This window comes from Neophocaena asiaeorientalis, unplaced genomic scaffold (genome assembly GCF_003031525.2).
Source record: "Neophocaena asiaeorientalis asiaeorientalis breed wild unplaced genomic scaffold, Neophocaena_asiaeorientalis_V1.1 scaffold150, whole genome shotgun sequence".
NCBI classification, from domain to species: domain Eukaryota; kingdom Metazoa; phylum Chordata; class Mammalia; order Artiodactyla; family Phocoenidae; genus Neophocaena; species Neophocaena asiaeorientalis.
In genome coordinates, this window is record NW_020176571.1 from 19279045 (window position 1) to 19305637 (window position 26593).

The 26593-nt window shown below is 40.4% G+C and overlaps 1 protein-coding gene across 5 annotated transcripts in view; it reads right to left on the reverse strand.

Moving 5' to 3' along the window:
• Window positions 1-26593, reverse strand: part of BCAT1 (branched chain amino acid transaminase 1) — a 118756-nt gene that overhangs the window by 19634 nt on the left and 72529 nt on the right. For all 5 annotated transcript variants that reach the window (XM_024733236.1, XM_024733235.1, XM_024733238.1 and 2 more), the window contains 4 exons: window positions 22672-22782; window positions 20044-20163; window positions 8173-8336; window positions 1167-1309 (listed from right to left, as the gene is read on the reverse strand). In XM_024733236.1, the coding sequence (XP_024589004.1) occupies window positions 1167-1309; window positions 8173-8336; window positions 20044-20163; window positions 22672-22782 (538 nt within the window). The remainder of the gene's footprint in view (window positions 1-1166; window positions 1310-8172; window positions 8337-20043; window positions 20164-22671; window positions 22783-26593) is intronic.

Below are 26593 nucleotides of genomic sequence, written 5' to 3' on the forward strand. Positions count from 1 at the left end.
CTAATTAAAAACACTAATCGCAAAGAGGGATAAAGTGAGCATTCAGGATGTTAAAGGTAACAAAGAAGTACTGATTTTTATACTAACATATATTAATAGTCTCAAATGAACCAGAATCTAAAAAAATACCCAAATAGATCGATCTGTCCTTAAAAATAGTGTTCTTTATTCAAACTGAGCTCCAGAGTAAATCTGGAAGGCTTCTAATGTATTGTCAAAATATGCAGAAAGGGCACGGGTTCGTGCCCCGGCCCGGGAAGATCCCACAAGCCGCGGAGCGGCTGGGCCCGTGACCCATGGCCGCTGAGCCTGTGCTCTGCAACAGCAGAGGCCACAACAGTGAGAGGCCCACGTACCACACACACACAAAAAAAAAAGCAGAAAGGGCAATGATTGTTAAATGAATTACAACAAGAGAGTACACTCAATTTCGTATCAGTAGAAACAGTAGACTGTGTTTATTACTACAGCATTTTATACATAGTATATGGTAAATAACCACTGAATTGAAATGCAAGGGATTTCAGATAGGAAAAATGATAAGATGGTAAAGGGGATAAGGCTGCATATCTTCAAATTGTGGAGATTTAAATTCCTTCAGTTGGGACTTCCCTGGTGGCGCAGTGGTTAAGAATCTGCCTGCCAATGCAGGCGACACGGGTTCGAGCCCTGGTCCGGGAAGATCCCACATGCCACGGAGCAACTAAGCCCGTGTGCCACAACTACTGAGCCTGCGAGCCATAGCTACTGAGCCCACGTGCCACGACTGCTGAGGCCCGCGCGCCTAGAGCCTGTGCTCTGCAGCAGGAGAAGCCACCGCAACGAGAGGCCCGTGCACCGCAGCGAAGAGTAGGCCCCGCTCACCACAACTACAGAAAGCCCACACGCAGCAACGAAGACCCAACACAGCCAAAAATAAATAAATAAATAAATTCCTTCAGTTGACATCTCAGTAGTAAGTACATCTAAAGCCAAAAAACAAAAATAAAACTCAAAATCTTTATAGATGCTGTAAACTCAAACTCATGTTTACTTGGACAGCAAAAGCACAGAATTTCTTAGATTTTGCAAGCGTGTTACTTATTCTCTTGCTCTAAGGTTCTAGTTCTTTTCTTTCCAGTCCCACTGAAAATGACTCAAAAAGAGCCAAGATCTGAGTGGATTACCTCCATCTTCATTTATCCAGTAAAGAAAAAGATTCATTGTTCCAACTTCCGTTATCTGATTATCCTCTCCATAGAGCCACAGAACCTGCTGACACGCGTTATCCATTGCTTCACATTGGGCAAAGAGAGATGAGCCGTAATTCCTTTTAAGAAAGAGGAAACATACTGATTATGACTATACTTCAGCTCCTACCTCCCAGTAAGTCTTTAATTCACGTGTGGATGTAGTCAATGTACTATGTTTTTTAATAATATATACTCTCTAGTTAACTGCATAATATTAAAGGAAACCCATTAGAGAACCTAAATGGTCTAATTGCACTCATTTGACAAAGAGCAAAGAAAAATCATGGAATTCTAACTTGAAAAGTTAAACACAGGTAAATAGACAAGTTAACAACACTTAAAAACTTATTTTTTTTTTCACATACCAATCAATTTTACATTTCATTTAAACCCCACACCAACACTGTGAGTTAGCCACGATCATTATTTCCATGGTTCAGATGAGAAACTGAGGCTTAGAGAAGTAACTACTATGAAGTTACAGCTATTAATTAGCAGAACACCAACCCTGTGCTCTGAGACCTTTCAGTATAACCAAGAAACGCCTATGTCCAAGGTCTAAATTCCCTAAAAGGTGAGGCAAGATGTTAAAAATCCTGATTTTAACCAAAAAGTATTCCAAAAGCCTGTTTTTCTCAACCAGCACTATTCACCTTGGATTACTCAAAATCAAAGGAACATGGCATATCTTCCTGGAATGACAATGTAGTTTAGTAGGTTATTCATTCCTTACCTGACTCCTAGGAGAAGCTTAAGTAAACTTGTTAGGGGAACACTTTCCTTTGTGAATCAGAGTGTAAGATACAATTGACATTTCACACACACACACGGCCCGTGGAGAATAAACTCAAACTACAGAGATAAGAAATTGAAATCTCTTGGAATTGACTTTTTTTAAGAAGATATATTTTCACAAATGGTCTATCATTTGGAAGGAGAACTGAATTCTAAACTAAACAGAAATATTAATGTTCCTTATACCTTAAAATTTCATTTGGAGGGTGGGAAGGAGGGAGATGCAAGAGGGAAGAGATATGGGAACATATGTATACGTATAACTGATTCACTCTGTTATAAAGCAGAAACTAACCCACCATTGTAAAGCAATTATACTCCAATAAAGATGTTAAAAAAAAAAATTTCATTTGGCATGGATAGATTCATTCATAACGATGCCTGGCTCTCACTGTCCGCATTAATGAGTTCTCCAATTTTCTGTTGCTTTAGGAGAAAAGGAAGTAATATTTTAAATTTATCTTTTATTAAACTTAAATGGGAAAATTATGGAGTATAATACAAAATATGAATCAATGTTTTAGATAAAACATGAGAGTCCTCAAATAAATGTGATGCTCGCTTGCCTTTCTATGCCCCTGGTTATATAATTCACTTTCCTTGGCTTTCAGAGGATAGTAGCAAACAAGTTTGAAAAGAACTGCCATGACAATTAGGCATAGGAAATAAACCCTAGGCCCACCTCGGACTATGAACCCCCAGAAGTACACAGAAATAATCAAACATATAACAATAACTGCTACAAAGCATTAATGTTACCTTCTACAAAATACCCACCTAGGCCTTTTAATGATCTCTTTTACACCTGGGCAAGATTAAAAACTATAGTATTGTCTAAGTCAAAGTGTAAGGTAAGCACAAAAGCCATATATCATAGTGGCTACGTGCCATTCTCATCTGCACACATACTCTTCCCACTATATTCTCTTCGGCTCTTCCCATGGAGCCAAGTCATTCTGCTTGGGTTGACAATCACAGCATCTTGTCCTGCCACAACTGAACAAAAAAAAGGGTGGGCAAGTAACTAAGCTGCTCATAAGTTCTCCTGTGAGTTCATTCACTCATTCATTTTAATGTATGAAACCTGAAAGATGTATTTTCTCCCTTTGAGAGTAGCGGCAGCTTGTGTGCTATGACGTAAGCCTGGGTCTACTGTGTCCATAATCACCAGCCTTCAAAGGAGAAGGCATCTGAAGTAGGAGAGCCCTAAGTTAACACATAGCCAGAAGCTATGACAAGAGATGGAGGTAGGACGGAAGCAGAGGGAAAGGGAGGGAAGAGGGATTGGGGAGGAAGCAGCATGGGCAGGACACAGGCAAGGGCAGAAGAAATCTGGCAACAATGATTTGAGCTCCTATTAGAACACAGCCACCATCCCACTTACATGAGCCAATCAATCCCTTCTCTGCTTAAGATGGTGTGAGCTGGTTTTCTGACTTGTAACTCAAAGACTATTGACTAATAACTAAACTATTCTAGAAAGCTATGGGAAACAGGCACCATACTATAGGGCTATTGCAATCTGGGGCATGAAGGGGTTTACTCAATCCAAGGTGTTAAGATTCCTTTAAAAGACCCTCAATATGTATACTTCAAAACACAGGTAATAAAATGTAAATTATCGGTCAATCTGGAGATGACACAATTCTGATATGCAGGAGGCTTTTGTTTTTAATGGCAAACAGGCAATAACTGAGTTCAATCATGAGTACTTTTGAATGAGTCTAAACCAGGCTGCAGGGGGAGTCTGGTAGAAAGAGCGTGGGTTTGGAGCCAGCAGGCCCAGATGCAGTTCTTTTGCTTCTACTATTGGGTTATAAATGAACTAAAGCAAGTCGGTTCATATTTTGCATCACTGATTCATTTGGCAAGTAAAAATACTCACTTGATATACTGCATAGATTGTTTGGCAAAAATAAAATAATAAAAGTTAAGAAACAGGCTATATAAGCCTGTTATATCCTAATGAAATTAAGGTTGTTTTTTAATGACTATTTTAATTGACTTTTCTCTAGTTCATAAGATAAACTTGTTGAGACACACATCTGAAGACAAAGAAACAATTTCTCTCCTAAGTATAATGCCCTTTGGTCTGTTCAAAAGCACATAGAGGGCTTCCCTGGTGGCGCAGTGGTTGAGAGTCCGCCTGCCGATGCAGGGGACACGGGTTCGTGCCCCGGTCCGGGAAGATCCCACATGCTGCGGAGCGGCTGGGCCCGTGAGCCATGGCCGCTGAGCCTGCGTGTCTGGAGCCTGTGCTCTGCAACGGGAGAGGCCCAGCAGTGAGAGGCCCGCGTACCGCAAAAAAAAAAGGCACAGAGAATTTTCAGTGTGAATATCTTTTGAGAGCATGGCTGAATCAAAACCATGGCTCCCCAGCATCATAAAGCTACTTGGGCAGGAAAAAGAATTAAAGATCCCGACTGCTTCAGTGCATTGAAAGGAAACGGAGTATTTATTTATAGGTGGTGTTTTTCCCCAAACACAAGTGTGTATCGCAGTGGTTAAGAATCCGTCTGCCAATGCAGGGGACACAGATTTGATCCCTGGTCTGGGACGATCCCACATGCTATGGGGCAACTAAGCCCGTGCACCACAACTACTGAGCCTGAGCCTCAACTACTGAAGCCCACGCGCTCTGGGGCCTGCGTGCTGCAACTACTGAGCCCGCCTGCTCTAACTACTGAAGCCCGTGCACCTAGAGCCCGTGCTCTGCAATAAGAGAAGCCACCGCACCACAATGAGGAGCAGCCCCTGCTCGCCGCAACTAGAGAAAGCCCTCGCGCAGCAATGAAGACCCAGGCAACCAAAAAAAAATTCTCTCTCAGGTGTAAACTGTATTATTAATGGCCACAGGGTAACTGATACCTTGGTAATATATTTGGGTTTCCTCCCATGTGCTGCCAATATTCAGAAGAGAAACACATGTTCTTGGAGGAAAGAGAAAAATGAAAAAGTGGGAAAACTGTCTACATAGAAAAAATTTTAATATAATTTTAAATAGAATCTGGGAGATGGAAATATTAAATACATCCTTCCCAAAGAGTAAATTCTATTGTGTGAAATCCAACTGATTGCTCTTAAGATAAAGAGAGTCCTGGAGATGAAACAAGAAAGAGAGCCTTACAATAGAAACTATTGTCTGTTGAGAGGGTACCACCTACCAGGCAGGGTACTAAGTGCTTAACCCCATTATTTCAATGAATTGTCTCAACACAACCCTAGACTTTATTATACTTTTGAGGACCTGAAGGAAGAGAGGACTTAATTGTACAAGATTACACAGATGTGTGACGTGTATGACTATGTATGTGTATGACTCTCAGATATCTGATTCCCAAGTCCACTCTGGTAACTGCTTGGTTCTAACACCACACTTGCCGAGAGCTCCCTATACGCCAGCCAGGGTCCTATGCACTTTATATTATCTCGCTTCATCCTCACAGGTAAAGTAGGCATTATTACCCTGACTTTATAAATGAGGAAACTGAGGCTTAGACAAGTAACATGCCAAAGGAGTTAGGTTTTTGAGCCAGGTCCTTCTGACTTCAAAGCTTGCACTCAAATGCAGAATGAGAATATAAGGGAAAAAGGAGGAAAATTAAGATGGAGAGAGGGAGAGGCCTGAATCAGTGCAAATTAACTAAGAAATTGCCTGGGAATCAAGATGTTCCTCTGATGAAAGACTGAATTCTAGCTCAGTGCTTCTCAAGATTAGCTGCACAATAAAAATGATCCTGCTGCTCAGGCTATCTGCCAGACCAACTGAACCAGAATCTCTAACAGGCGGACCCAGACATCACTCAGTGGCCAAGCTCCTCCAGGCGATTTCAATTTGCGCCCACAGGTGCGAACCACTGTGCTAGAACTCTCCTTCAACCGTGTGCCACTGTTACTTTTCTCACTAAAGTACACTTAGAAATAAAAGGATAATATTATCTCTGATGGCTTCAAAACAGTGAAATAATCTTAGAATTTTATATATATGTATATATATATATATATATATAACGTGCCCCGGTATGGGAAGATCCCACATGCAGCGGAGCGGCTGCGCCCGTGAGCCATGGCTGCTGAGCCTGCGCTCCGCAATGGGAGAGGCCACAACAGGGAGAAGCCCGTGTATCGCAAAATAAATAAATAAATACTAGTTGATTTTTTAAAAAAGCTTAGAAGGTAACTAATAAATTAATTATGTTTAGAAAAGAGCAATAATACACAAATCTAAGGTTCCTGACAAAAGTCTTTGTCAACTAAACTGGATGATGGTAAATGCAAAATCCTTTGTTTCCCTTGGACTCCTCCAGGTGGGAAGGACAGGAGTAGAGAGCTTTGGAACTTCTTGGAAACAACAGGCGTGTGTGGGACAAGCCCATTCTTTGGTTCCCGCCTGCCCTCTCGCCATTTTTCCTTTTACTTATGAGATCTAGTACTCTCTTCTCTAAGAGATTTCAAGTCAACTTCCACTGATCCTGGTCCAACTGAGCTTAACTATTAATTTATTTTATAACTGACTTTATTTTTTAGAGCAGTTTCAGGTTTACAGAAAAACAGAGCAAAAAATAGAGCTCCCATATACCCTTACTCCCCAACTTTAGTTTCCCCGCCAATACTGATACACTAGGTGTTCATAGTAACACTGGGGCTCACTCCTTGTGTTGTACAGAAAGTCTGTTTGTTTGTTTGTTTTTTTGGCCGAGCTTCGTGTTATGTGGGATCCCAGTTCCCCGACCAAGGATCGAACCCGCGCCCCCAGCACTGGAAGCGTGGAGTCTCAACCACTGGACTGCCAGGGAAGTCCCAGAAAGTATTAATTTTTAATTGCCCTACAGTGATCATATATTCTGTAGTAAGACTGCATTATATCTTCTTTATAACAAATAACAATCTGCCTAGACACCAAACTAAAGATTTCCCTCCAATTTCTCCGTGTTCCCATGTTAACTTTTCCCTAAGCAGGTAGGAGGAGCTAGAGAGCAAGGTTTAAAGAAGAAAAACGTTTACGTTATTATCTCTTCATCGAGATCGTTGCTTTACTGCACTCTAAGGGAAGTTTTAATAGAGTAATACAGGCGGTATGCAGAGGTGCATATGCATATGGCCTGTGAAGAAGTCTGAACAAGTAAAAAAGACATCAAGAGAGCAAACAATAGTAGTTTTGGACCTGGCTAGCCTAGGACATAGTCAGGAAGGAGTGCTCTAGCGCAGAAGGAAAAAAAGTGACTTCTTTAGTTTAATGGACTCCAACAGGGTTTCTCTAACCCCTTGAGGGAATGCAGTTATGAGGGAATACCAACAGGGATGACAGGACATAGAATTTTGTCAACATGCTATTTTCTTGGTAGAAAAGAAGGAAATAAAGTCTATGGAGGGGTCAAAGCCAGCTGTCAATGTCTCTCTGGCATCCCAGCAGCACATCCTTCAATTCTGCCAGGGCTCCATGAATCTACATTTTGTAACAGGGCCCAGAAGACAGTCACTGAGTCACCTTGCGGGCCTGCTGCTGCCCTGGGTGTGTGATACACACAAAGGAAGAGCCATGCTGGTTAATCCAGCAATTCTTGTTCACCCATCAGGGCATTCCCGATTCACGGCCAAGTCCACCCCTGAAATTGTCTAACACTTGCAAATGCTCTTTTATTTCCAGCCAGCTACATATGGCCTATGCGACTGGTCTGACCAAGCCAAAGCACGGCTATCCCTCAGCCAGTTGGCAGCAGGTATGTCTACAATCTGTGGCAATGAGGACAGCACTTCAATGAAGCAGGCATCTTCCCCAGACAGGACTACTTGGAGCCAACTGGGAGCTTGGGCCCCAGTACCAGATGCTCTTGAATGCCAACTTTCAGCCTGCGGCCAGGGCCCAGCATCCAGGGGTAGTTCATTCAAAGCACTGCTTTTACTCCTGGTTTAGTTACTTTAGCTCTTGCCTATGTATAACAGTCAATGTTTCTCCCTTACGAGGGGGCCACACAGGTTACCCTTTAAACAACTAGCACATTCAAAACACTGAAAACTAAACACAGAATAAAAATGAGCATTACAATGTAAAAACTAATGTATGTACTTGTATTGAAGTGAAATGGCAATAACTAAATGGTCACGAGGGACTCTTTCCTTTAGACAGAAACACAGACTGACTTACCCTCCCATCTTGCAGTCCCCGGTCCCACCTTTCCAGGCTCTTACGTACTTCGGATTGGCCCACAGGGACACTGGATTAAAGCTCCCACTTGAAAAATAAGGTCCCACTGGGCTCAAGATTACAAAGAGCAGGGCTTTAGTAGGCTTCTTGACTCCCAGAGAAGGCTGTAATAAAGCAAAAGTACACACAACTGTTAATTTAAAATGCAGACACCAGTCTCAAAGTCTAGAAGAGATCTGTAACCATCTCCCAGAAGGGACTACGGACAGCTGTTACTTCTAAGTGCACTTTTTTTTTTTGCGGTACGCGGGCCTCTCACTGCTGTGGCCTCTCCCGTTGCGGAGCACGGGCTCCAGACGCGCAGGCTCAGCGGCCATGGCTCACAGGCCCATCCGCTCCGCGGCATGTGGGATCTTCCCGGACCGGGGCACGAACCCGCGTCCCCTGCATCGGCAGGCGGACTCTCAACCACTGTGCCACCAGGGAAGCCCTGGACAGCTGTTACTTCTAAAGCTGAGTTACACAAGCCTGATGGTCTTCTCTTTCAAGAAGAAAACACCGAGAATGGGGTACTTTGGTTCCATTTTACTTTGCTTTCTGAGTTAAGATTTTAAAGGAAAAGCAAATTTGTCAACTTTTTTAATAGTAGGCTTTTTCAGAGGAGTATATTTTTAACAACTAGCCATATAACACCTTTCAGTGTTGCACTGATTGGGAACTGAAAAAGGGAAGAACCTAGACATGATTTCAGTCTTTGGGGGTGAAACCTAATAGCTGCTTCTCTAACTTGCTCTTCTGCTTCTGGACATACCAGTGCCTCCCGCAGGCAGTGGGCTCGGGGGAGTGTGCCATCAGTACACCTGACTGTGAGAGACAGCAGACAGCAGGAGCATAGCTGCACTAGAAGCAAAGACACCAGACAAGATAACCCCCCCCCAACCCCCGCAAAAAAAGACAAGAGGATGAAGGACTCAGGAATTCGTGTCAGGAATGACAAAGATAGAAAATGGCCTCTCCCACCAATACTGGAAAATCACAAGCCAACGATGCGAAATCATACAAATTCCTCCAGCACAGAAGTGGTTCTAAGTTAATTACTGCCAGTTGTTTTTTGAGGAAAACTAAGAGACTGAAAAGTTTTGAGGGCTACGTATTATAAAGGCAAAAAAGGCCACTGGGCTATCCTGTGAAATTCAAGACCACACGAGTAAGAAAACAAGTCAGGACTCTTACGTTAAGTATTGGGATATAAGATACTTGTGTCCAGTCTTCAAAAGGAACCTGGTCTGCCTGGATGGGGTAGTAGTCTGGCATGGAAATAATGAGAGGAGACTCCGTTCCCCTGATTTTGTGGCTGTTGTAATATTCCATGAAACTGACTGAAAGTGGACCTAGGGATATATTTTTTTCTGAATTTCAATGAAATCTCCTCCCCCACTACCTATTAGCTCAAGGCCCCTCACCCACTACTTGTGCCCAGATCATCAAGAATCAGGTAGGGAAAATATCCGTGAGCAGAATAAAATGTGATTGCATATGTGTAACTGATGCCATCGGAAAGGCATAGGAAATGGGAAGCTGAGTCCATTCACACTCCATGTGAATGTGAGGACCACGTGGCCCCACAAAAAACGGATTATAAGTGACGGATAACTGAGTTAAAGAAATGAGTCAGGGCTTCCCTGGTGGCGCAGTGGTTAAGAGTCCACCTGCTGATGCAGGGGACACGGGTTCGTACCCCGGGAAGATCCCACAGGCTGCGGAGCAGCTGGGCCTGTAAGCCATGGCCACTAAGCCTGCGTCCGGGGCCACGGGAGAGGCCACAACAGTGAGAGGCCCGCATACCGCAAAAAAAAAAAAAAAAAAAAAAAAAGATATGAGTCAGCAAGCGACCACAGGTTTTGGCTTTTTTGCTCATTTGTGTCTGTTCTTTAATGGGGGCTAAAGAGGACACCCCTACAAGGGAAAAATGAGGAGACTTAAACTCCATTTGCTTTTTTTGGTTTCGTTATTTGGAAAAGAAATCCTCAGGATAACACACACACCTGCCTTTCTTCCCAACTTTGATAAAAACTGACTATCTTATCTCTGCAGTTTTATTTACCTATCAGTTAAGTAAGTACACTTCATATCAGGGATGCTTTGAAGCTTAATATTTAAAAAAAATTTTTTATTGACCATTATAATGAGGAATTAAGCTTCTCAACATAATTTAGAAATACAATATGCAGGACACATCTCAGTAATTTACCTAGCTTCTAATGTTCTAAATAAAATAGCTTATTTATGGACAAGCTGAAAAGCATTTTATTAGATACCACATGAATGCCTGGACTTTTCTCACTCACATATTTTTTGCAACCTACACACTATTAAGAAAAGTAACAAGGACTTCCCTGGTGGTCCAGTGGTTAAGACTCACGCTCCCAATGCAGGGAGCCCGGGTTCGATCCCTGGTCAGGGAACTAGATCCCACATGCCTCAACTAAGAGCCCACGTACCTCAACTAAAAGATCCCGCATGCCGCAACAAAGATCCCACACACCACAACTAAGACCCAGCGCAGCCAAATAAATAAGTAAATATTTTTTTAAAAAGTAACAATAACTCATGATCATGGAAATATTTTTCAGAGATAAATTTCATCTTATTCATTTCCTTCCCCTGATTTAATTGACAGGTAAACTTGCATTTATTCCACTAGGTGGTAGTAGAGAGAGCACAGATGGAAAACAGAATAACATGCATTAAATCTATTTCTAGAAAAGAGTATCTTGATAAACCTTTAAGCAATACTTTTACTCTTAGCAAGCAGGTAAATAATAGACTAGAGTTTTTCAATGCTGAGAAAAAAATGTGTTTATGTGTACTAACATTTTATTTTAAATTTAAGCAAGGTCAACTCATGCTTTACAAGCACTTCAAGTACTGGTGTTGATCATAGCTCAGTCACCTTCAACCTTAAATGATTATTTATGTCAAATATCTTTTCATGAAAAGAACTGTGACTTTACTGAAAATGGTCACACTGCTTCATGAGTGAGAATAAGTAAAATGTAACTTTATGGAAGGGAAACAGGGAAACTTTATGGAATGTAACTTTAAGGTAGAAACAGACCTAATCACCAAGTTCCCTTCCTTTATTTTATCAGGAAGGGAACTTGGTGATTAGGTCTCTTTCTACCCTCAAGGAACCATTATTTGTTCCTTTTTCTTAATTCTCCCTTCTTACATGGAAAGCAATTTAAATTCTGCACTACTCCTACAATTAAGAGTAGTTTATGATAGTATAATATTAATCAAAAGGGACTTCCCTGGTGGCGCAGTGGTTAAGAATCCGCCTGCCAGGCCTTCCCTGGTGGCGCAGTGGTTGAGAATCCGCCTGCCGATGCAGGGGACACTGGTTTGTGCCCCAGTCCAGGAAGATCCCATATGCCTGCAGAGCGGCTGGGCCCGTGAGCCATGGCCGCTGAGCCTGTGCGTCCGGAGCCTGTGCTCCTCAACGGGAGAGGCCACAACAGTGAGAGGCCCACGTACAGCATCCTCAGTAATTACACAGTACTTTTCAGTTTCCAAGACATTCCATAGCCATTATCTCAGAAAATCCAATAATCCAGGAAGTTAAGGGTTATAATTCCTATTTTTAAGTTGAAGAAACTGAGGCTCAAATGACTCACCCAAAGTTTCAGTTATTAAGCTCTACATCTTCTACTCTTAGTCCAGAGCTCTTTTTCGATATGAGTTTGATTAAAAAAAAAAAAAACAGTGAAATTCCCAGGATTTCCTAATGTGAAGAGAGTTCAAACCAGATCTTCCTTCTACCCTCAGCCTTCACCACAGCTCTCATACTCTAGGCAACCCATGTTCAAACCATACAGAACCCTTCAGATTCCTCAATTTTCTACTTAAAAAGTATACATTGAAGCCCTGACCCCGCAATGTGAATGCATTTGGAGATAAGGCTTTTAAGGAGGTAACTGAGGTTAAATGAGGTCAAAAGGATGGGGCCCTAATCCTGTCAGCCTGGAGACACCAGAGCAAGTGCACCCTGCTCCCTCCCGCACCCCCCTTCCTCCCCCAAAACAGAGGAAACGCCCTGAGGGGCACAGTGACAAAGTGGACATATACAACCCACTAAGCGAGGCTTCACCAGAAACCCACCCTGTTGGCACTTTGATATTGGACTTCCAGCCTCCAGAACTGTGAGGAAATTAATTCTGGTGTTTAAGACACCTAATCTTTGTATTCTGTCATGGCAGCCCAAGCTGACTAAGACATCCCTTCTCTGGACTTCCCTGGTGGCGCAGTGGTTAAGAATCCGCCTGCCAATGCAGGGGACACGGGTTCCAGCCCTGGTCCAGGAAGATGCCACATGCCGTGGCGCAACTAAGTCTGTGTGCCGCAAATACTGAGTCTGCGCTCTACAGTCCGCGCACCACAACTACTGAGCCCATGCGCCACAACTACGGATGCCTACATGCCTAGAGCCTGTGCTCTGCAACAAGAGAAGGCACCGCAGTGAGAAGCCCGCGCACCGCAATGAAGAGTAGCCCCCGCTTGCCACAACTAGAGAAAGCCCACGTGCAGCAATGAAGAACCAACACAGCCAATAAGAAAAATCATTTGAAAACAGTCTTGAGTATTGGCAAAAACTGGGCAAAGAGTTACTGCCATTTTTGTAAAAAGAAGGATAATACTTAATGTACAAACACATGTAAGCAGGTAAGAGGTGTGTGTATTTATCTATATATATCTCTAGACAGATATAAGAAAAACTGGCAACAGGAATTGCTCAGAAGGAGGTGAACTGTGGACTCTGGATCAGAATAAGAGTAGGAAGGAAACTTCCTTTCCATTGTATACTTTTGGGACTATCTGAATTTTTTAATCAAATTTTTCCCTCCCCCTAATCCCTCCTTTAAAATCCCAGAAATATACTGGCAGGTTTCACGTGAAAACTGATATTCCTAAACTCAGAAGCACTGTGAATGAACTTTAGACTTAGTGTGACTATACATGTGTGTTATAGAATACATATAACATATTGTAAAATATATAATACAATATATAAAATCTGGAATGATTATGTCAACTATAATTGAGAGCAGGAAAGCTGGTAGCTCAGAGGAGGAAAGGAAACGGACATGAAGGCAGATTTACATTAAAACGAGATGGGGTGCAGGAATAAACTGGGAGATTGGGATTGACATACACACACTACTAGATATAAAATAGATAACTAATAAGAACCTACTGTACAGCACTGGGAACTCTATTCAATATTCCGGAATGACGTATATGGGAATAGAATCTAAAAAGAGTGGGTATATATGTATATATATCGATATAACTGATCCACTTCACTGCACAGCACAAACTAACACCACATTGTAAATCAACTATACGCCAATAAAAATGTTTAAAAAAAAGATACTTTCCCCCAATGAATTGTATTGCCATCCTTGTCAAACTAAATTACCATAAAAAACAAAAACAGAAACAAGACGGGAAAGCACTTAGCTCCCATCCGAGTTACCACAACAAGCAGTCTTATTCGACCAGGCCCCATTTCTTCACCACGCTGACCTACATCTATCAACACATTCATTCCATGGGTCTGACACTCCCACAAGCTCCATGAGACACTGAGTTCCATGAAGGCAGGGAGGCAGCATCCCTAGAACAGCACAGTAACCAGTGCATAAACGATGCTACAGCACAGAGGCAAGAACACAGGGGTTCTGATTTCACCTCTGTGGGCCTCAGTCTCCTCATCTCTAAAGTGATGCCAGTGGCACCTACTCACAGGGCTGCTGTCAGTCAGTGCAGGGATAGCACCAAGCATAGCGCCTGGCACTTAGGAGAACTTCATAATGCCAGGTGATGGGGGTGACGACAGACTGGACCACTGTGTTTCATCAAAGAGAACCAGGACCTCCCTGAAAGGCAGCAGGACTTTCTTGGGATTGGCCTACAGCATCTTTCAGGGAAAACAGTAACTCTTTCAGCAATTCCCTAGGTTGCATATTTTCAAACTGCTCATTGCATATAAGGAAACAGGGAAATGGAATCCCAGTAAAGGAACTTGGACAAAGTGTGGTTAGTGCCCAGCGTGGGGAACTCTGCAGCAGTTAGAAGTGATGGACTGGATCTACACACAGTAACCTGCATAGAAATGAGAAACACAGCACAGAGGGAAAACGTTAAGAGACACAATGAGATGTGTAAGACAAAATCATTTATATAAATTAAAATTACAGGCATCCAAGGTAATAAGAGATAGTTAAAACCCATATAAACCAAAAGAATATTCATTCAATACATAAGAATGATTTCCAATGGCGGAAGAGGAGATGAGAGTAGGGAAGATAAAGGGGAATTAAAAAACAAAGAGAGGGCCCCCCTTCTGCCCGCCGATGGTAAGTGCCATGAACTGAGCGGTATCGTTATTAACCATGTGCACCAACACTCCAAAAAAGTAAAAACAAAGAGAATAAAAACAATCTTCCCCTGTAATAATGTTGCAATGGGCAAGAACAGCCTCAAGAGGATGTCCATTGTTAAGAGTGGCCTGATAACAGCAAGCTGATCATCAAAGACTAAAATCAACAGAGACAAGCTGTATCTCTAAGAACAGATAATTGAGCTTTGAAGATACTAAAAAGGGGGCTGTTAATATAAAACATGTTAATAGTTATGCAAGTATGACTTTTAACTGTTTATAAATAGTGTAATGAGATACATATAAACTCTCAAATAGGACTGCAAAAGAATACATTCCAAGTGTGGACAAGACCCAACTTAACGGTTACAAATTGCTGCTGTAATAACTAGTTTTCCAATCTGTTCAGATTCTTTCATTTATAGAGCCTAATCATAAAGGGAAAAGATGAAAAGGTGTATAAGCATACATAAACAAAGGCTGTGAGTAGAGAATTCTTTTCATGGAAATTGTTATGATTATAGGTAAAATTATCTATGTAATAGAAAGATTTTACAAGGTGATAAAAGGAAAAGAAAGACATGTCTATGATACTTACATGCCCTTAAGCTCCCTGTGGAGTGAACCAAAAATCAGAGTGGATCATTTGGCAGCAGGATTTTGAAATTCGAGTTCTCATGAAAACATCATACTGAAAGTTTTACAATGAAGTTGTGGATGGGGAAACTTTACGTGAAATGATTTTAAATGTTGTTCTGCATTGTCCAGATTGTATTCTGTGCACTGGAGGTGGTATTAACCTGAAGCAGACAGCTTCTCCAGTTGAGCTCAACTCCAGAAATATATTTGGGGTGCTCCAAAGTAGAAGGATGTGTTAGATTCAAGGTCAGTCTTGTCTTGGAGTGCAGCTGAAAAAGTCAAATCTGCTGGTAGCTTGCAGATGTGTGTGTGGTAGACAGCCTGGGACCTGGTCAGAGGGGCTGGGCAGCCTGACCACTGCAGCCCAGAGGGCTGTCTCTACCATCAGACTCAACCCTCCTTACGACACTTATTCTCAGCCCCGATATTATTTAGCACCACCTCCCCAGTGGAGAGAGTAGGTGAGGTGATGCTGAGATAAACTGGAAAAGTGGGAGGCTTGGAGCAACGATCAGAGGGAATCTCAGTTTGTGGTTGTGCATATTTTGCTATGGACCATGGTCAAAGTACCTGTGTACACTTATCGGGATTGCTGAGGAAATAAAAGCCCATCTACGCATGTGTAGCTATACCTTCTCAGAGTTACCAAACAGGGTAGAGTTGGATAAAACAGATGTTAAAACCAGCACAAGCCAGCTTCTTTAGCGCTTTCTCAGGTATTCAGTACTGAACCTGATAATCATATAAGTTTAGCTTCTTAGCTGGTAAAGTGAAAATTTAGAAACTGTTTATGTAAATGTTTTTTATTTAAACATTATGATTTGATTTTATCTAATTTCCAACTAACAATCAGCGGCAGTTTGAAACACTACAGCTTTTAGTTCCTCTTTAAGTTTTTAACTACCTGTAAATAAATATTTCAGAACATATTGATTTAAATGATGCTGAAATTCTTTTTTTTGTTTTTTTTTTTTTGCGGTACGCGGGCCTCTCACTGTTGTGGCCTCTCCCGCTGTGGAGCACAGGCTCCGGATGCACAGGCTCCGCGGCATGTGGGATCCTCCCGGACCGGGGCACGAACCCGTGATCCCTTGCGTCAGCAGGCGGACTCCCAACCACTGTGCCACCAGGGAAGCCCTGAAATTCTTTTTTAATATGAGAAATTGTTTGGGATCATGAATGATTTTATCCTCTAATTTAAATGTTTTACAAGAGGTTTATGTAATCCTGTTTAGTATTTTGCTTAATAATGTAAACTTTATAGAAATTTTTTATTTTTTCAAATTTCTACCTGGTATCTTTTTATTGGCAATCTCTATTCACTGGCTATTTAATTAGCTAGTAATACATGTTCCAAAAAATACTCTTCTGTTTATTACAATCCTAAATCTGAAAGGATTTTAGTAATGGATCCAATTATTATCAGAGAAGGCTGGAAGACATGAAGAACTGCACAAAAACATTGGTACATAGGTATTACCTGTGTAAAATAATTAAAATAATGAAGAATCCATTGATTATAAAACACGTAGAGAGGCAGAGCACCTTTGCAAATGTAATTCATAAGTTGGTGTCAGAGCTACTCTCAAATTATATGGCAGCTACAAAATCTGAGTGTGAGGACCAGTAATTAACATCAGACTGTCACATCACAGCTCATGAAAATGAAAACAACACCCTGCCCATAGGATGAAGTGCAGCTCTCAAAGATAAAAATATTTCCATCTTGGTGCAAGTTTGCAATCCCTGGAGTAAATAAAGCATTAAAGACTGCTAGACATATTAATTCTTTCACAAGACTTGGGATGGTGATTCTCTTGTAAGTAGTTTACAGTGTCTGATACTGGCTCCATGGACTTAGATGATTTGGGACGAAGCTGGAGCCCAGTACAAATATGTCTATTGAAGAATACTGAATATTCTCTATACACAAGTGAGTGCCATACCAGGGACTAGAGACCGGGCACACGTGAGCAAGTAGGTGGTCACATCACTTAAAAAATTTCCCCAACATATATTTGCTCATTCAAAGAAATCAAAATACCTCTTGGATAAAAGACCCACTTAATCAGTTAAAATAACCATGAAAATACCATGATAGAAAAACGTGGATGTTGGACTTCCCTGGTGGCGCAGTGGTTAAGAATCCGCCTGCCAATTCAGGGGACACAGGTTCGAGCCCTGGTCTGGAAAGATCCCACAAGCCGCAGAGCAACTAAGCCTGTGCGCCACAACTTCTGAGTCTGTGCTCTAGAGCCCGTGAGCCACAACTACTGAGCCCGCGCACCACAACTATTAAAGCCCGTGCGCCTAGAGCCCATGTTCCGCAACAAGAGAAGCCACCGCAATGAGAAGGCGCACACTGCAACGAAGAGTAGCCCCCGCTCGCCTGAACTAGAAAAAGCCTGTGCGCAGCAACGAAGACCCAACGCAGCCCAAAATAAATTAATTAATTTTTTTAAAACGTGGATGTTAGCTAGCAGCACACAAGACCAAAGCATCAGATAACTGATACAGAGGTGAGCCTGCAATTCTTCTATGAAGGCAGAGACATGACAGAGCCATCAGAAAACCAAGTAACATAAAAAGGCAAGCGAAAGTTAGTCACCCCTGATGAAAGAATCCTAGTGACCTAGAACCCACTGGCTCCAATCCTCCAGCCAGTAGCTCACATATCAAATGTAGCCACCATGAAAAGGCAACAAGTGATAATTACCAGACTGGACTGTATAAACATTCATGTGTTGCACAAATGTTTAAATCCATATACTTCACTGAATGCTATTTGTATCATGCTCATTTCTGAATTACACGTTATTGTTTTTTCTGCCTATACCATGAATTAGAAGATTCTAGTTGATATAAACATACCAACCAAATATAAATAATGTTGACTCATCAGATGGTATCAGTTATTGCTTTCAATTCTTGGAAAGCAGATTTTTAAAAATTCTTGATTCTTAGGTCCAAAGCATGATCTAACATGTAAGTTGATAGAGTGCAGTGGGAGAGGACTGCTTGGCAGGATTTTTATCACTGAGGTTCTTAAATTTGGGCAGGCATCAGAATCACCATCCAGACCTACTCGACCAGAATTTCTGGGGATTGGGATAAATATGTGTATTTTAAACAACACCTGGGTGATTCATATGCAAAAATGTGAGGGCTACCAATAGACAGGATTATTGGGACCACCAGCCAGACTATAAAATCAGATTTAAAAGCTTGTCTAACTCTAGATTATAGAACTCCAGGACTCTAAAGAATTGACTAAATCACAGAACTAGGTACGTTAGAAAACTACAGACCAACACCTTTCATGAGCGTTGACACAAAACTTCGTAGCAAAATATTTGCACGAAGTGAATACAGCAAGATATAATGTGAATTATTCACCATGAGCAAGTATGATTTAGCCAATGAATACAAGGTTGTTTTAACATCTAAAAATGAGTTAATATAATACATTATAATAAAGGACAAAACCACATAATCATGTCAAGACATTTAGAAAAAGCATTCAACAAAATCCAACCTGCATGCATGATAAAAACTCTCAACAAACTAGGAATAGAAGAATCAGATCTCAGAGTGGGAAAGCACCTCAGGATAACTAGAAGGTAGTGCTTTGAGATTAGAAACGTTTCAACAAAACTAAAAAATTACTTCTTCTTAGTCTGAAGTTAAATAATGATATTTAAAAACTCAGCAATATTAAAATGTCAGAAACTTAAGGAGAAGATAACTTTTTAAATTGTCCCAATTCTATAGAGCTTATGAGGGAGACTGCAATTCATGAAATTCATTATGCAGGCTCTTAATAGTATTTCAAAAGGCATCAAAAAGGATCCCAAAGGACCACTTAGGTACTTATTCTCTGGCCTTACTGCTTGCATTCATACGACCTAGTGGAAAATCTGGTAACTATATAATTACCTCGTAGAGAGTAGACTATAGCAAAAGCTCTGTCTCCTTGCCCCTATCCTTGAAGATCTCCATATGCCACACACCCCCTCACCCCCGCATCCACATTCAACTCCCCCCATCAATTATCTCTCATATCACCCATTCTCCATAAGGCCACCCCTACCCAGTAGAGGAAGGAGATAGGGACAGGGTCTTTATATTTTATATCACATATTCACCCACACAGATGGCCTTGGCCACTCCAGGCATGTCCTTCCTTTGCAAGGGCACCAACCAATAGACTGTGAGCTACTGGGAGATCTCACAGCCATGTTGTTTAAACCTGTTCCCCTAGCTCTCAAGTGCCTCCCCTAATATCCACTGTGAACTTTATTTCCAACACTTTCTGTGGGGGAAGAGGGCCCTCCACTCCCTCTCCTTACCAAGTAATCCCAAAACATGAGGAAAATGAAGATATAAAAGTGGCAGCTCTCTCTCCTCCAAATTTCAAAACCATTACCACTCTTACCTTGGAAGAGCACTTACCTGGCATTACACCGCTAAGCTGAGGAGATCATGGTTAGTCTTGATTAGCAGGAGGCAAACAGCCTCGTTCATTTCTTTACTTATTTATGTTGGTGTCTGTGGCTGTGTTTGTACCACAGTGGCAGAGCTGATTAGTGACAGAAACCATATGGCTCACAAAGTTTAAAATACTGACTATCTGGCCCTTTAAAAAAATGTTTACAGTCTTAATAATCAAGGGAAAGGAGCATTAATGATGCTGCTGGGGGGGCTATTTCAAACTACATACTAGAAGTTTCAAGCATAAACAATGATAACTCCCCCACCAAAGTACCCCAAAACAGGAAGTCAGTCTGCACCTCAGTTCCAATGAATGTAGGACGAATATACAGACTTGCAGATGTTGAGTAGGGGACCCATTCTTGATCCAATTTCACAAGCTGCTGAATACACTCTAAAAGCTCTTCCTTGTCAAATGCCTGAAGGAATGAAAAACATAACAAATAATGCAATGTTCTTCCACTGTAGCAGTAAGAAATGATCCTCATGAAAGCTTTGACTATTAAAAAAGTAATAATAGGGAATTCCCTGGTGGTCCAGTGGTTAGGACTCGGTGTTTTCAGTGCAGTGGCCCTTTTTCAATGCTGGTCGAGGAACTAAGATCCCACAAGGCCGCACAGCGCAGCCAAAAAAATTTTTTTTTAGTTATAAAATAATAAGGGGCTTCCCTGGTGGCGCAATGGTTAAAGATCCACCTGCCAATGCAGGGGACACGGGTTCGAGCCCTGGTCCGGGAAGATCCCACATGCCACAGAGCAATTACCCACGTGCAGCCCGTGTGAAGACCCAACGCAGCCAAAAATAAAAAATAAATAAATTTATTAAATAATAATAAGTAAATATTTTAAAGTAATAATAAACCCAAACAAGAATTCTTTTTTCTGTGACTTTTCCCCCCCAAATTGTGACGGAATGAGAGATTATCCACACGAGGAAGATAAAAAAAGTGGTTCCCTACCTGCTACCATACCCAAATACCAACTGTAGTTGGATTATACACTTAAATGTGAGAAAACATTAAGACTTTTATAAAAAAACATACAAAATATCTCTGTCACCTTAAAGTAGAATTCTTTTTTTTTTTAAAGTAGAATTCTTAAAAGACACAAATCATAAAGGAAAAAAATGGACAAAATTTGACTATTTAAAACTTAAGAACTTCTGTTCTTCAAACGACGTAAGTGACACACTGGGTGAAGTTATTTGTAACATAACCAACAAAGGGTCGTAACAGAAAAATGTTAAGATAACCTGAAAATCAGTAAGAAAGAGACAGATGATCCAACAGGAAAATGGGCAAAAGCAAAGAGTAGTTTACTTCTAAGGTGAAAAAGGGTTTTATATACCAGATGGGTGACAGTTTGTAAAATAAGTAGTTTCTAATCACTTGGCAGGGCAAAGAAACATACTTTCAGAGATGCTATGGGTTATCCAAGGTAGAAAACGAGTCAGAAACACACATGAATAGAGCTCATGACATCAGGATTTGGCTATTTAAATACTAACTTACAACAGCAATCACGGTGTGGTAATGTTATAGAAATCGGGACTGCCAATCATATAGGACATACCATCTCCCTGTATCAAGCACGGGGTCTCTGATACTGCTGTCTAGATGTAAGATTTAGTGGAAAGAACTTCACTAGGGATTTTAAAACTTACATCCCTAGTGAAGCTCTTGCCCTGTCCCATTAGTCTGTGTCATCTTAGGCAAGTCATTGAACCTCTGTGGGCTTGAGTTTTCTTCTCCGTACAAAGGTGCTGCTAAAATTTACAATACATACCTTCTTGACAATAGCTTACTGTTATGATTAAAATGGCAAGGAATGTAAAACCACATAACACAGTTTGTGGCAGTTGCTGTCCAATAAATGTTACTTCCCTTTCCTTCTGTCCTCATTTTAAAGGATTTCCCAATGATTTGTCTGTAATGGGTAAAGAGTGGAACTAGGACGGAGTCCAAAGAAATTTCCTGAATTTCCCTTCTGCCGCTGAGGAAGGTCGGTGAAGCATGTGTTATAAAAGGAAGAAGGAAGGGCTTCCCTGGTGGCGCAGTGGTTGAGAGTCCGCCTGCCGATGCAGGGGACACAGGTTCGTGCCCCGGTCCGGGAAGATCCCACATGTCACGGAGCGGCTGGGCCCGTGAGCCATGGCCGCTGAGCCTGCGCGTCCGGAGCCTGTGCTCCATAACAGGAGAGGCCACGGCAGTGAGAGGCCCGCGTATGGCAAAAAAAAGAGCCTGGCTAAAAAGGAGTCATCACTTGGGCTTCTTCAACGCACAGCTGAAGGTTAGGGACAAACAAAGTATGTCAAAGTGGGAAAAGACTTCATTCAGTTCAGAAAGACAGCCTGGTCAAGTCTCAGGGAATGAAAGCAATCTAAGTCACCTCCTACCTAGACATGAACCTTAGGGTCTAAATCCAACCCACCTTAGAATGAATTCTGCTCCATAAAAAACAGTGTTATAGCCAGGACCCAGTGGCCATGAGAAACCATTTTATATATCCTTTTTTTTTCTTTAAATAAAACTTGGGCTGAAATATCAAAACAACTACTTAAATCACTGCATACTTGCTAGTGTCTTAAGCAGTTAGGCAAAACATCCCACATATATCTGTGCAGTACACCGTATTTTCATATCATAATTTCGTATGGTCTTTAAATTTTATTATTTCAGTTTGAGGCATATTTTTCTTCCTTATCCCATTATCTCCCACAGACACTCATAAAGAAACAGATTGTGGAGTTGCCAAATGGTTATTTCCTTGTATTTTTAACTCACTGATTAAAAAACAGATCAGAGAGAAATTCAGTGCTCATATGGTTTATACCAAATACTGATCTAAGTATTCTAAGTATTCAGAAATGGTTTGTCTGGTGGAACTCAGTGACCCATTACAGCAAGAGAAACACCTAAATATACATACCGGCAAAGTCGCCCTCATAGCAGACCGGTACATTCTATCCATGTTCAGGCTTGGCCGAAACAGACGAATTTTATTATCTACTCCCCGAAATGCCTTCAATCCTTCAAATAACTGAAGATAAAAGAGAAATAAATGTTACAAGGTAACTAAATGAAAACAATCCCTGTGTTCGAAAGACTGACTTTTCTATGGGCCCTCATCTCCTTTACCATGTAAAGCTACTGACACAGACCCTAAATCTAGAAAAGCCAGACAGACTGGTTACAGTCACTGGGATAATAAGAAGTCCCTTTATTACCAAGATCTGGTGGGAATTCAGAGCTATCCTTTACTTAACAGGAGCCAGATGTTAACACACATCAGTGGAGGCTGGAAGAAAACATCTCCACACAACATGGACTGACTGACTGCCTAGAAAATAGAAATGGAATCAAAGGCCCTGCAGTACCCGGCCCCCAATCCACCCCCAAACACCCATGTATCTTTTCATTTTATCTGGCTCATATGAACTCTGGAGAGTGGGTTATCTAGATGTGACCAGAGCTGGTTCCGTCTCCCAAATCACAGAAACCAAGCAGCTCAAGGCTATACTATGTTAGGGCCATGCCACCTTCTCAGGGAGCTGCCACAGACAAACATGGGCAGGGACGTGAAAAGGCTTTGAATTTAGTGCATATTGACAAATACAGAGAAAAGAGGAAAATCAATCATTTTAAAGGGAATTTTTTTTTCTGTGATAACCTACATAAGAAAAGAATCTACAACAGGATGAATGTACGTATATGTGTAAGTGAATCACTTTGTTGTACATCTGAAACTAACATAACACTGTACATCAACTACACTGCAATAAAATTAAAATTAAAAAAAAAAGGGAAATTTTTACCACAGGTTCTCTAAGTAATTGATAGAACAAATAGGCTAGAACATGGTAAAGATAAGGACAATTTGAACAAGAACAACAAACTAACCTAATGGACACACAGAGCCCTGCGCACACCACCTGTAGAAGGCCTGTTCTTTTCACATGTTTTCTGACCTTAAGATAAGCTAGGTATCAAAACCAAAACTATAACCCCAAGATATCCACATTCTGGAGAAGAAGAAACCCATTACTTAATAGTAAGTGTGAGTCAAAGAAGAAAAATGATGGAAATTAGAAAATATGTTGAACTGAATGAGAATGAAAAGGAGGGCCTTGAGATGCTTACAGCCTTAAAGCTTACATGAGAAAAAAAATATAAATCCTGGAGCACAATAAAAAAGCAAAAAATGAGATGTTTTGTTGAAGTGCAAATATATGGGTAATTTTTAAAATGTAGTAGGACTAAAGCTTCAGTTAAAAGATACGGTTGTCAGATTAACTCAGCTGATAACATCTGAAACCCAAAAAAGCACAGAGAGCAATATATCATACAAATACTTTTAAAATAAAGCTGGTGAGGCTATATTGCTAAATATAAAACAAAAGACTTTCAGGCAAGAAGCTTTACTGGAGATAAAGAAGGTAACTTCGTAGAGTTCCATTTACTTCCCGGTTTAAAAATTATACACATTTGATATAGGTTCAAATTTATGCAAAGATTGTATTATAATCTCACTTGAAAAATACAGATGCAAAATACACAAAGGGTAACACAGCCTAACTAAACTGGATTTATCCCAGTAATAGAAGTTGGGTTTAACATTAGAAAATACAGTAATGAATTCTGTGTAGAGGATTCACCGTTTTGTCGAGTGGCCGGTTCAGACGTAGGCTTTTTAATCCAGCTGTACCCCCTCCCCCGTTACCTCCAGAGCTATAATCAAAGAAAGACCTTATAACTTCTGGGAGCTGAACATTGTGATGTTTAAATGGGAAACATTTAAACTGTGATCCATTCAGCTGTCCAGATACCCAGAGCTCTTCAGGAGGCTGCCACACACTTCATTCTTTGAAGAGTTTTTTTTTTTTACTTTTAATAAGAGAATTTTTAAAAATTTGGCTGCACGTGGGATCTTCGTTGTGGCACGATTTTTGGCTGCAAAACAAAAAAGAAAATACAGTACTGAGATTCATTATATTAAGAGTTTATGTGGAAAAAAACTATATGATCATCTCATTGTAATAAATGCATCTGATAAAACTGAACATTAGTTTATGATTTTTTAAAAAATTTCCTGGATAACTAAGAAAAAAAGGAATCTTCCTTATGTGAGAAATAAACTTGTAGCAAACGCTATACTTAAAATGGTAATTTTTTTTTAATTGAACTATAGTTGATGTACAATGTTGTGTTAGTTTCAGGTGTACAGCAAAGTGATTCAGTTATATATATATATATATATATATATACACACACACACACACATTATATATTCTTTCTCAGATGTTTTTCCGTTATAGATTATTACAAGATATTGAATATAGTTCCCTGTGCTATATAGTACGTTCTTGTTGTTTATCTATTAAAATGGTAAAATTTAAAGCTTTCCTTTCAGATTGAGAACATCACACACTGCCTGCTGCGACTACTTTAATTCAATATTGTACTACCAATATAAAAATAATAAAATAAACAGCATAAAGTTAGGAGAAGAAAAAAATAAAACTGTCATATATCATGCAACACAGATAAGATTAAACTTAGAAAATACACAAAAACTGATATAATCTTTTGAAATTATCTGTTTAGGCAAGGTAACCAGATACAAGATTATATTCCCATGTAACAGCAGCAGTTAGAAAATACAAACACTATTTACGGTAGAATTAAAAGGAATACTTAAGTGGGGAAAATCTAAGGTAAGTGAAAGACCCATAAGGAAACTATAAAATTTTACCAAGTCATTAAAGACATAACTAAATGTAGAAGGCAATCCACCACTCATAGATTGAAAGATTCAATATTATAAAGACTCTCTCCAAATTGATTTATATATTTAATGCAATCCAAATGAAAATCATGTCAGGGCATTTATTTTTCTTGTAACAAACTGAATGACAAAAGTTGACTGACATGATAAACTGAATCTAAAAGTAATATGGAAAAGCAAATGACCAAGAAATATCCAAGGCACTCTTGAAGAAACAGAAGGATTTGTCCTAGCAGACATCCAGACTCATTATAATGATTTGGAGATAAAGACAGTACGACATTTGTCCAGATAGACAAGCAAAATGATGAAACAGAGTAGAGATCCAGATAGACAAGACAATGGAATGCAAGTGGAGATCGAGAAGCAGACCCATGCGTATATGTTAAGATGTGACATAATGTATCAGGAGGAAAAGAACAGTCTTTTTAATGGTGCTGGGACAGTTGGGTATCTGTAGGGGAAAAAAAAAAATTGGACCCTACTTCATACAAAAATCAACTTCTGAAATTAAAACCCTAACTGTGAAGGACAAAAATCAATAATATAGGAAGATGTCTTCATAATCTAGGAATAGAAAAAGAGTCTTTAAGCGAGACACAAAAGGACCAAACATAAAGCAAAGATTGATAAATTCAACTTTTTAAAATTTAAATATATTTCTTGTCATCAAAAAATTCTGGAGAGAATAAAAAGTCTTAAAAAGATACTTAAAACACATATAACTGATAAAGGACCCATATCTAAAATATATAAAGTACTTCTACAGATCAAAAAGAAAGGGAACACAATAGTGAGCAAAAGATGGAAACAAGCAGGGACTTCAAATAAAGAGATATCCATTGAAATAAACATCACAGTAATCTGCCATGGCATTAAACTGGCTAAAAATTTAAAATCAGGTTATACTCAGAGTCGGCAAGGTTGATGAGTCATGGTTGAATGTGGCTGCTAATTCATGGCTGGTGGGTGTAAAAACTGGTAAAACCACTATGGAAAATAGTTACCCTTTTTGGGTAAAAATGAAGTTAATATCCAGTACCAGCAGCATATTCCTAGACCCTTA